Genomic DNA, 12,042 nt, shown 5'->3' on the forward strand with positions numbered 1-12,042 from the left:
TATCAACAATGGGCGTGGATTCAAGGTTTACAAGCGTAGACGTGGACGACACTGATGGCGGGGACTTTAGCATGGGCCACAGACATTGGCGTCTTTTTTTATTATTTAGTTTCTATTTTCGTCATTTTATTTGAAGCCTACTTTTTAGGCATCAAATCTCATCTGTTTGGCGTGTTTTTGTATTATTAGAAAGGTTTTTCAATTACCTATCTGACGGGCCCAAGATCACATGATTTGGATGTGTTTTGAGCAAGTTATGAGTGTTTTTAGGAAGTGGTATAGGTCTATTACGGGATTACTATTTTAGATAAGTTTTTATTTTTATTTAGCTTTGCTTTAGATTAGATGAATGGTTGAGATTAGTTTTTAACTTTAGGTTATCTTCTAGGGTTTCTTTTCTTATAAATACATCTTATGAAAGCAATGTAAGAGACTTTGAAATATTGAATAGTAATGAGAATTTTTGTGAGAACTATTATGGCTTGGACTTCTTCTTCCCTTCTCCTCTTGGTGGCTCAGAGCCATTCTTCTCTCATCTCCTCTCATCTATTATCTTCTATTTCTTCAATTAAATCAACACAAACAAGGTTAGTATATCAGATTTTCTATTTTCTTTGTTCTTGAACCCTAAAACTAGAAAATCCAAAATCACTAGATCTCTCTTGTTCTCCAAGATTTTGAGGGATTGTTTTTATGATTGAACCTAAGCCTAAACACCCAAGAACCCTAACTTTAAACCCCTTTTGCGCTGTATCGAAAATTTGCACCCTTTTCAAGCCCGAAAAACCTTTTTAAAGATCCATAGCCTAAACTTACGATCAAATCAGAGCCTAAACCCTAGATTAACCTTTATTTTACCTTCTAAACCTTAAGATAAGATTTGGACAGAGTACTAAACCAAAATCCCAGATCTGTCAAATTACCAAAATACCACTACAACCCAAAACTTGACCGTTTTGAGCCTTTCACTGCTGCTGGACAATTTTTTTTGTTTTTCTTTATTGGATATTATTATTTTCATGCTTGTGTCACATCTATTTCATTGGTACTTACATTAGCTTTTACTTCTTTTAATTGGTTGCATGCGTAGGCCTAGTTTCAAACTAATCTTTCTATTATCAATTCATCTAACAAATCCTTATCGCTTTGATTGATTTGTATAAGGTTTAGTTCATGCTTAATTACAATCTTTACAATTATTTATGCTATTTAAGTCTCATTATTGCTGCTGCCCATAGATTAATTAGGAGTTAATTCAGTCCTAGGTTAGTTAAGTGTTCTTTTAATTTTCCGCGTAAGCCTTAAATTGTCTTAAAGTATTAATCCCATTAGGAGTGTAGGATTTTCCCTAAATTAGGTATTGTCCTGCATCAACTAGCCTCATTAGTCCAATCCGGCTTTAGTTACTACGTCAACAAACTGTGAACCTGCTTTTTAATAATTACATAAATAACAATGGACATAAATGGTTGATCCTTGTAAACTATATGACATAATTAATATCGTGAAATCAAATCATGTGTTTGATACAAAAACTTGTCACCCGGTCCAAATCACACACTTTTTGAGGTATGTAATACCAAAATATCAAAACAACAATATACCATTATAGAGTAATGATTTGAGGTATGTAATACCAAAATACCAAAACAACAATATACCATTACAGAGTAATGAACCATTATCCCATCTAATCTCCATCTAAAACCCCTTCCATAATCACAACACCATCATATCATCAACAATCACAGTATCCCATGGCTTTAGCATACCAATGCTACTTGGTATCCTTCTAATTATAGGAGTTTGGGTTCTCAAGCTATGTCCCAAACACTTCATGAGGCATCCATGTATGAGAGGTATAATCCATGCATCCATGGTTAGAGCGACACGGCTGGTTGTACAAAGATGTAGCTGAGAAGGAGCAAAGTTTCAGAATACTCAAAAGGACAATGTCAAATTCATAGAATCTTTTAACAATGACAGGGACAAGCCCTATAAGCTAAGCATAAACGAATCTACAGACCAAAGCAATGAAGAGTGCAAGGCCTCTCATAATGGATTTATGCCATTCTCGAACAAGGGCATTGGATGCAACATCCGCATTCATGTATGAGAACACCAGTGCAAGCCATCTAGCATGGACTGGAGAAAGAGAACCTATATGGATTAATGGAAAATGGACTGACTGTTGCAAATTAGTATAAAATAAGTATAAAGCCTATTACAAATTTGAAATATAATGGCTAAATGCAGTTACATTCTTAGAGTTGTACACTCGCGGTTGTACCAATGGGGATTTGATTTTTTTTTAAACAATAATGAAAATTTTAATTAATATTAAGAAATATATGAGGGATGAAAGATTGCACCCTCACGTAAGGACTATTTGCATAGCAGATTTAGCCAAAAAAAAAAAAAAAACCTTAAACCACTAGCACGTCTGGAAATACATCAAAAAAGAAAAGGATGATTTCAGCTCCAGTCTCTAATCTAGTCGATGTAGTTAGCTCAGAGTTTCAAAACTCCCCGCATCATCTCCGAATCGCCCAACTCGACTCCTTTTACTTTTGGTGCGTTCAAGTCCGAGTCTGCATTTTGTCTAACAAAGTCAATCAAAATTCCTTTGGTTCTCCTGCATCAGACGAGTACTCAATTGCGTCAATCAAGTACTCAATCCATTTGCCCAATCGACAATGATTTGCTTCGGCTATGTTTTGGCCTGCATCCACGTTTTGAAGCACTAAGTTAGCCAAACAATATGGACACACTGATGCAGATTGTAAGCTGATAAGAGGCATATTTGACAATTACGATTTACAGGATTTTTATTTCCAAGTTATTAGTTTCTAGGATTTTATTTTCCATGCTATTTAGAATTAGGAAAGTTAATTATTTTCCATGGAATTTTGTTTCAATTGCCTATAAATAGGCCTCGTGTATTAGGGATTTGTATTTTTGATGATTAATTGAATGGAACACAAATCTTCTCCCCTCTAATCGTTCACTTCTTCTATTTCTAGTTCTCTTCTTCTTCCCTCCTCTCTTCTCCCCTAATTTCTTCTTCTTCTTCTATTCTTCTCTTCTTTTTCTAATTCTTCTCTTCTTCTTCCTTATTCTTCTTCTTCTTCTTCTATTTCTCTTCCCTAGCCTACATCACCCACACTTTTGGCAATTGCCCAGGAGATAGCATTAGAGGAGTCACCTTCGGTATACAATTGCCCTAGTATTTCTCTAATAAAGAACCTAAGACCGGTTAAAAGAGATCGAATTTCAGCTTCATTGGAATCAGTCTTCCAATCGGTCTCTGAGTACGGCCATACAATGTTTGCCTGATGATTTCTAAAAACTCCTCCCATTGGAATTTCAGCTTCATTAGAATCAATCAACCTGCGCAGGACTAATATTTAAATCCAGGATGACTTCATCATCAACTATTTCTACGTCCTCGTCGCCCTCTTCAAGATCGACGACCACATCACTACCTCGGCTGGCCATATCCTGGCCCTGCCTAATGTTTGAATCAGACCTCGTCCTCTCGCACTAGCAGAGCAAAACGAAAAGAGCAAGATGGCAAGTGAAGGAATGAGGCTCGAAAGCCAGTTTTATAGACAAACCTGTCAGGCGACCGCTCGTATTCACCACTCCTGCCTCGCCATGCGGCGATACATTAATAAGAAGACCCGAAATACGAAGCGACGTGACCCAAAAAAAAACTTTTATCATTTTCGCGGCGGTCAAAAAAAATTGGAAAAAACTATCAAGGTAGTTCGTACAACAAAAGTCAGGTCGTCTAAAACCGTCCAGGATATAGCGCAATTCGCTAAACAACAAAAAACAGGTCGTCTAAAGCCGTCCAGGATATAGCGCAATCCACTAAACGACAAAAATTAAGTCGTCTATAGCACAATCCGCTAAGCGACAAAAATCAGGTCGTCTGAAGCCACCCAGGATATAGCGCAATCCGCTAAACGACTAAAATCAAGTCGTCTGAAGCCGTCCAGGATATAGCGCGACCCGCTAAACGACAAAAATCAGGTCGTTTGAAGCAGTCCAAGATATAGCGTAATCCGCTAAACGACAAAAATCAGGTCGTCTGAAGCAGTCTAGGATATAGCGCAATCCGCTAAACGACAAAAATCAGGTCGTTTGAACCGTCCAGGATATAGCGCAAGCCGCTGAACGACAAAGTTTCTAGTTCGTTCTGAGTCTTTCTGAATAAAAACTTCAGAAGCCTATTCTTACAAAGCTTCCAGTCCGTCCTGAGCCGTTCTAAATAAGAACTTCAGAAGTCAGTTCGTGCAAAGCTTCCAGTCCGTCCTGAGCCGTTATGAATAAGAACTTCAGAAGTCAGTTTGTGCAAAGCTTCCAGTTCGTCCTGAGCCGTTCTGAATAAGAACTTCAGAAGTCAGTTCGTACAAAGCTTCCAGTTTGTTCTGAGCCGTTCTGAATAAAAACTTCAGAAGCCAGTTCGTGCAAAGCTTCTAGTCCATCCTGAGCCGTTCTGAATAAGAACTTAAGAAGTCAGTTCGTACAAAGCTCCCAGTTCGTCCTGAGTCGTTCTGAATAAGAACTTCAGAAGTTAGTTCGTACAAAGTTTCTAGTCAGTTCGTACAAAGCTTCCAGTTCGTCCAGAGCCGTTCTGAATAAGAACTTCAGAAGTCAGTTCGTACAAGGCTTCCAGTTCGTCTCGAACCGAACTGAATAGAAAAGCCCCGTTAGACTATCCCTTGTATATATTCTGTCAGCTTTCCCAAGTCATCCAAATAACTTGAGGAATCGAGGGCCAAATAATGGGGTATAGAAAGGTGACCCCACTAGTTGACACGTGGCACCAAGGCAAAAGCGGGGTTACACACCAAAAAGGGGGGTAAGCCAGTAATTACGCCTAAGGAGAAAACCGTAAAACTTGTGTTTCCCAATCGCGGGTTGACACCTGTCTAAGGGTAAAAAGGTAATCCAATGCCTAAGCCCTCACTATAAATAGCCTTCATAAAGGCAAAGGTAAAGGTCTGAATCCCAAAAATTTACTATTCATAGCTTTGGTTTCCATATTTGTGCCCATTACTGACTTAAGCATCGGAGGACCTATCCGAAGATACCATTCCGGGTTGGTCGTCTGACCGTGCGCTCCTCTGTGCAGGACTTAACTTCTTTGTTGGTTCAGCTACCAGAGCACTCCAGATCATCCCTTCTGTCACTGCCTCATCTTGTTACAGATTTCGACTGTAACATATACCGTACATACCACTCTGTAGATTCGCAAAAAAAATAAAAAAATAGTAAACTGACATCATTGAATTATTAGGTGTTGCCTAGACATTAGAGGCAACAGCATGAAGTTTGCCTAGCACCTCAGCCATTACATGGGAAACCTCTCAGTGTCGCTCGACCCCACAAACCTTTATATAAAACTGTCAGGAGAATCTGACATTTTGGATGCTAAGTATCCAATACCAAAAGATGAGATGCATGTTCCACCTAAAATTCATGCAATATTTATAAAGGAACAAGTCATCAACACCAAACCTAGTAACAACAATGCAGCAAGTAGCTCATTTAATGAACTTGAAATCAGACAAGCAAATTCTTACTTGTGCCATTGTACTCACATTGGATGCCAAACCCACTGGCATCCACACTCTTCTGTCATCTCCTAGGAAAATTGGAACCGGGACCTACCTGAAGGATTTGAACAGTTGGTTCAGCTCTCCCCCTATCAATATGCCCAAGCAGAGTAGTAAGTGTGCCTGCGCCGTACTATTTTGACAAAATGGATGCTATAGGAGATGTTGCGAAGGAGGGACTTCACTAAAGGTGGTATGTATTTCTGCTGCCATCCGGATTACATTCATTCGTTACATCCATCATGTGAGATTTGACCACTCCGGGGTCGAAGATATAGCTTAAAAGGAGGCTTGAATAGCCAAAGACCGCCTAATGATTCAAAGCTCTTTGAGAAGTCATGTCCTGCTCGCTTCAGGCTGCAGCTGATATGCCCAGTACTCCGAAAGAAGCCAAGGAGCTGACACCGCCTAGAACCTTCACTCCTCTCAAGGAGTCACTGAAGTTTCCTGATTTTCCCAAGTGTCCGTAGTTTATGAATCCTGCCCACCCCCCCATGTGCTCACGAGTCCCTCATTTGCATTAGACTTGTTAAACTAAGAGTCTAAGAGACTGGAAAGTAGAAGTCAAGTCAATAAAATTCTGAATTTGCACATCAATAAAATTCCAAAATGGACCAAAACACCGCTGCTTAAGTGACTAAAGTGATTACATCTGTGGGCATATTAAAAACTTATTAGAACTTGTTTATTCCCTAGATTTAGACTTTAAACAAAAGAAACCCTCTCCTTTTCTTTTCATCTTTGTTCTTTTTCTTGTTTTCCTTTGTCTTCTTCAAACCTTGAACATACACATGAATTAAAGGGCATGCTACTCATCAAACCCTCCAAGTTAATATAAACTCACCTGGAGTTTGTGTCATCGCAACCTCCATCCCACATACAATATCATAACCCTTTTCCAATGGATCAAATCTTTGGAGCAAGGACCTTTTATTCTTAAATCCATGGATTTTCCATCGATAATTTTTTTTTTTCAAAAATTACATCGATGAAATTTCAACATTAACATATCCACTTCTTGATATTCTTGACCTAAAATCTTAAAAATTTAAACTTTAAACGTTCACAAAAATGATACAAAATGGTGCGAACTGAAGTGGATATTTTCTTCAAAGGGAAACATCCTCTTCGTCATGGAAATCATCATTAGTGATCTTTCTACAATCATTCTTTTTAACACGATAGCTTCCTATTTTTGCCTGCACGATAACACGATAGCTTCATATTTTGCCCGCACAATCAAATGTCATTCTTGGCCCATAGAATCAACTGAACCTCAATTGATGGTGGGATTAGGTAGACTTACTCCTAGCATAACTCAATCATTTTCACTTTTCCTAACCTCTGTTTGATTTTTGGTTTTCAAAATATTACCACCTTCAAGTAGATTTTGGCTCAATCCCTACGAAAATTATCAAGAATTTACATCACTCTACTCACTATTGCATCATCACAAGCATCATATTTCTTTAAGTTTGTGATGATCTGATAGCATGCAGACATCCAATCCTAATCAACATATTGTAGGGTGGTCAAAAATCTCAGAATTTGTCAATTTAAAAGTGTTATAACACCAAGTGGCAAATCAAAAACTTGCTATGGAAGCCAAGTTTTGAGTTTTCCCACTCTTAATTCACAAGTTAATAAACCACAAATGGGACAAAATATTCCCTTGTGACTTAAATGAATACATGTCAATGTTGTAAATTCCGTTTCGTTTCGTCCGGAATGGACGAAACGTTTCAGTTTCGTTCCCATTCCGGAACGAAATGCTGAAAATTTTGTTCCGGTGGGAATTTCATCCCATTCCTGTCATTTTGGACAAAATTGGACGAAATCTGCAATTTCGTCCGGAATAGACGGAATTCCAGATTTCGTTTCTGAATTGCCAATAACGGCTAGTTTGACTGAAATTCGCAAAAATTACCACAATGCCCCTGCAATGGCTCTTTTGGGTTTTTACCATTTTAGCTTCAAAATGTGACCGTTTATAGCTGTTGGGAAGGGTATTTTAGTCAATTTTACTTGCACAATCAATAAAAAACTCTATAAATAGCATTTTCCCTACCTTCTTCTCCTCCACCTTCACATAAGTGATTCTCCTTCTCTTCTCTACTTTCACTTACACTATCTATTCTACTAAATTTCCTACAAGTCTACCCTCTTCTTCAACTCAATCCAAGTCCATTTGGAGCAAAGGGAAGGCCTACATTCAACTTACCACTACAAGAACTATTTCCAAAGGCTTACAAATTACAAGTTACACTACAAATTTCAAGTGAAGGCTTACAAGTTACACTCCAAAGGCTTACAAATTGCAAGTTACACTATAAATTTCAAGTGAATGCTTACAAGTTACACTACAAATTTCAAGTGAGTGAAAGCTAATATTATCTTATTCTCTTCAATTCAAGTTCAACCTCAAGGTTCTCTTTATTTCTATCCATTTCCTTTCTTTCATTTCAATTTTATTTCTTACTTCATTTGTCCCCTTCTACTTTATTTTTTTTGTAATTTGTTTTCATTTCCTTTCTTCTAATTCATTTTCCCCCTTCTTCTACTTCATTTCAGAATGAGTGGGTCGGGATCGAGACCTTCTGCAGGAGCCTCCTCTATTAGTTCAGCTCCCGTTAGATCGGATGACCCGGCATGGGCTTACGGTACATTGGTTCCGGGTCCAAAAAAATAAAATAACTTGCATATTCTGTGGCAAAGTCATAGCAGGTGGAGGTATAACCCGCTTTAAAGAACATTTAGCGGCTGTTCTTGGTGAGGTAGCATCATGCAAAAAAGTAACTGAAGATGTAAAATACCGAATGAAGCAACTTTTAGATGCAAAGAGAAAAGAGAAGGGCTAGGATGAGTGTATCCAGAGCAGAGGTTGGAGGTTTTTATGGCACACCAGATGAAGAAGAAGAGCAGGATGATGAAGAAGACATTGCCATTACACCATTGCCTCAGCGAAAGGGTAAGGAAGTTCTTGTAGAACCGAGTGGTACAAAAAGGAAGAAGGGAATCACAGGAGGGATCAGGAATTTCTTTGCACCACGAACAACCCCGGGAGCCCAGCCAAGCATTAAAAGTGCTTTGGCTACTAAAGAAACAGTGGGTAGAGCAGACGTGACGGTTGTCATGCTTTGCTACGATGCCAATCTCCCTTTCAACTTTGCCAATTCACCATTCTGGCAACCTATATTCGATGCTGTGAATGCCTTGCATTCGGGTTATAAGGCACCTACTTATAATGCTTTAAGGGGTTCCATGTTGAAGAATACAGTGGATGAGGTAAACAACTACTTGGAGGAGATTAAGATGTCATGGAGATACACTGGTTGTAGCATTATGGCCGATGTGGACAGACACCAAACAATGTTCCCTAATCAACTTTTTGGTGTACTGCGCTAAAGTAGCCATATTCCTCAAATCCGTTGATGCATTTGGCATAGTGAAGAATGCCGATGAATTATCAATATCTTTGAAAAGATTGTCGCAGAGGTGAATCCGGAATATGTGGTGCAGTTTGTGACTGACAGTGAGCCAAGTTATAAAACTGTTGGGAAAAGACTAGAAGTCGTGTATGGTACATTCTTCTGGACTCCGCGCACAGCACATTGCTTAGATCTCATCTTGGAGCATCTATGCAAACCGAGTGTATTTTCTCACATAGCAACCACAATTGAGAGGGCTGTGACGATTACAAAGTTCATCTACAACCACGGAGACCTCTTGAATTTGATGAGGAAGAAGTTCACAGGTGGGAAGGAGTTGTGCCATCCTGCTTCGACCAGATTTGCTACAAATTTCATTAGCATACAAAGTCTGGTGTTGAATCGGAAATCACTTCAGCAGATGTTCGTGTCTGACGAGTATAGTACTAGTAGGTTTGTCCAACACCCACTGAGTGAAGGGGTAGTTAGTACTGTGTTGGACAAATCTTTTTGGGACCAATGCAAGTACATTCTAAACATCAGCGAGCCTTTAGTGAGAGTGCTACGTTTAGTAGATCGGCAGGACAAACCGGCGATGGGTTACCTATATGAGGCCATGGATAGGGCCTAAGAGAACATCAAGGAAAGGTTGGAGAAAAAATCAGATTACATGCCCATCTGGAGGATCATCGACCAAAGATGGGATAGGCAACTCCATAGTCCCCTCCATGCAGCAGGATATTTTCTTAACCCTACTCTCTTTTTCACTCCTACCTTCTCTAGGCACAGTGAAGTAACCAAAGGCTTGCTGGCATGCATCACGCGACTGGTACCTCATGAAGCTACACAAGACCTCATCACCAATCAAATTGAGAATTATCGAGAGGCTAAGGGTATGTTTGGAATGAAGCTTGCAATCCGGCACCGAACAAAGTTGGGACCAGGTATATTTGAGTTGTTTGTTTAATTAAGTATAATTCATTTTAACTTTCAGTTTCTCAGCAAATAATGCTTTACTATTTGTTACTTTACAGTTGCATGGTGGAATCAATTCGGAGGTGACGTGGAAGAATTACAGAGCTTTGATCAGAATCCTCAGTCAGACCTGCAGTGCGACTGGGTGTGAAAGAAACTGGAGCACCTTCTAACACATTCACTCCGCAAAGAGAAATAGGTTGGAGCACCAGAGATTGGATGACTTGGTGTTTGTCCATTACAACCTTAAGTTTCAACAAAGGTATACAACGTAATATAATATTTTCAACTCTCACCTCATCACTTTAAGCTTTTAAGTTTAACCTTTGACATTAAACTTAATGTTTTCCTTTTCAGGGACTTGTTAAGGAAATCATCTACCATTAGTGACCCTTTGAGCATAGACCATCTGGATGTCATGATGGATTGGGTTGCGGAAGAAGAAGATGTCATTTTCACGCCGGAAGACATTGGGTGGGAAAATCTTGAAGCACCTACTGCTGTGGTTGGGGCCGGGGACGACGACGACGACTGTGTCATGCCTCTTGAAGAAGAATTCCCTACTGGTGGTCCAGGTGGTGATGGCGGCGGCGACGAAGACGACATTGAGTATGATCATCCGGGTTATGATGGTTGCTACAAGCTATTGTCTATGTTTCACTTTCATGTATCTCTTTTTTTTATGTTCTTCCATGTATCAGACTATCAGTTGGACTTGTGTAAGTGTTTAAGTAATGAATATGCCTTTTAGGACACATATTTTGGACTATTTATTAGTTTTTTATCCTTTTCTATTGATTTTTTATTTTTTGGGATTTTTCTCATATTTTTTAACATTTTTTTTGTATGACCGAAAAGTTTTGACTGGAATGCACCAAAATGACTGAAATCCCACCGAAATTTTTGTTTCGGTGGCCAAAACGGAATGGCCACCGAAACGGAATTTACAACTATGATACATGTGGTTCATATCTTAAAAAAATATTAAAACTTGTTTTGTCGCTCAAATAATAACACAATGTGGCTATTAATACACCACAATCAACACATGCTATCTGAACCACAGTGGTTATCAGTAGTGGTTATCAGTAGCAGAGCATCGACATTCAATACAAGGACCATGTCATGAGTTTTGGCAAATGATCAACCAAAAACGAAAAAATTGCAAAAGAATAGGAAGAAATGCCAAACCTCAAAAGGTAGATGACATCAAATCCAGGATGGTGGTATACCGGGAGAACAGATGAAAAAATATGATGGCAGTTGTACATTGAGGAAAAAAGGGGAAGGAATCAAGTATCCCCACTCGTCGTTTTGATATTGGCGGTCCTCTCTTTATATTACACTTCACTCATCGGCTGGTACAGTTCTCAATAGCCACTCAGAGAAATCTAAAATAAAGAACAGGATCATCCATGGAGAAAAATATACTTGGATGCATGCATCCATGAAGCAGAAGCACGCACAATCCATCTTAGTGGAGATAATGAGGACTTTTTTATGTTAGCTGGGAAAGCTGAGGGCCATGATAGTGATCCTTAATAGAATGAAGATATATAACTCTATATAATTAAATAGGATCATTGACTCCATTTGTGAAGAGAATCTAAATGATATGTCCACATTTCTGTAATGTCATCAAAGAGTAGAAACCAAGAAAAAATTCAGGTAACGAATAGAAAAATCATACATCTCCGACAACTTCAGCTTTTTCCAAAATATGCATATTGTTGATCAGGAGAGAAAATTGCAAGAGTTCAAGTCACTGGTTCCTTCCAGTTTAGTGACAGAATAAATGGAGCAGCTTAGAATAATTAGCGTTAGACTAGGTTGGAGCCTCGGCTGGAATCTTGCGGATTTTTACTGGGGTATATGCTCCAAATACTATGACTTAAAGAAACTTTTTTTGCAAGGAACTCGATCAGATAAGGGGTAGGTGGCCCCACCCCATGGAGCATGGGTGGGGATTTATAATGTTATACAGACTATGTCTGAACGGGAAGGATGCAATG

At 39.0% G+C, this 12,042-nt stretch overlaps 1 protein-coding gene across 1 annotated transcript; it reads left to right on the forward strand.

Moving 5' to 3' along the window:
* The first annotated feature begins 8,759 nt into the window (after nucleotides 1-8,759).
* LOC143888789 (uncharacterized) lies at nucleotides 8,760-10,181 on the forward strand. Its single transcript, XM_077393192.1, has 4 exons — nucleotides 8,760-9,020; nucleotides 9,111-9,508; nucleotides 9,839-9,999; nucleotides 10,090-10,181. The coding sequence occupies exons 1-4, from the start codon at nucleotides 8,760-8,762 to the stop codon at nucleotides 10,179-10,181; spliced, it is 912 nt and encodes a 303-aa protein (XP_077249307.1).
* Nucleotides 10,182-12,042: the final 1,861 nt, after the last annotated feature.

Source organism: Tasmannia lanceolata, unplaced genomic scaffold, assembly GCF_043159265.1.
Source record: "Tasmannia lanceolata isolate RefF3 unplaced genomic scaffold, GAP_Taslan_0.1 ptg000002l, whole genome shotgun sequence".
Classification (NCBI taxonomy): Eukaryota; Viridiplantae; Streptophyta; class Magnoliopsida; order Canellales; family Winteraceae; genus Tasmannia; species Tasmannia lanceolata.

Coding starts and splice junctions, on each gene's coding strand:
- LOC143888789 (XM_077393192.1), top strand. CDS start 8,760: ATGCTTTGCTACGATGCCAATCTCCCTTTCAACTTTGCCAATTCACCA. Junction 9,509..9,838: donor GACGAGTATAGTACTAGTAG/GTTTGTCCAACA, acceptor TACCTTCTCTAG/GCACAGTGAAGTAACCAAAG. Junction 10,000..10,089: donor CCGAACAAAGTTGGGACCAG/GTATATTTGAGT, acceptor GTTACTTTACAG/TTGCATGGTGGAATCAATTC.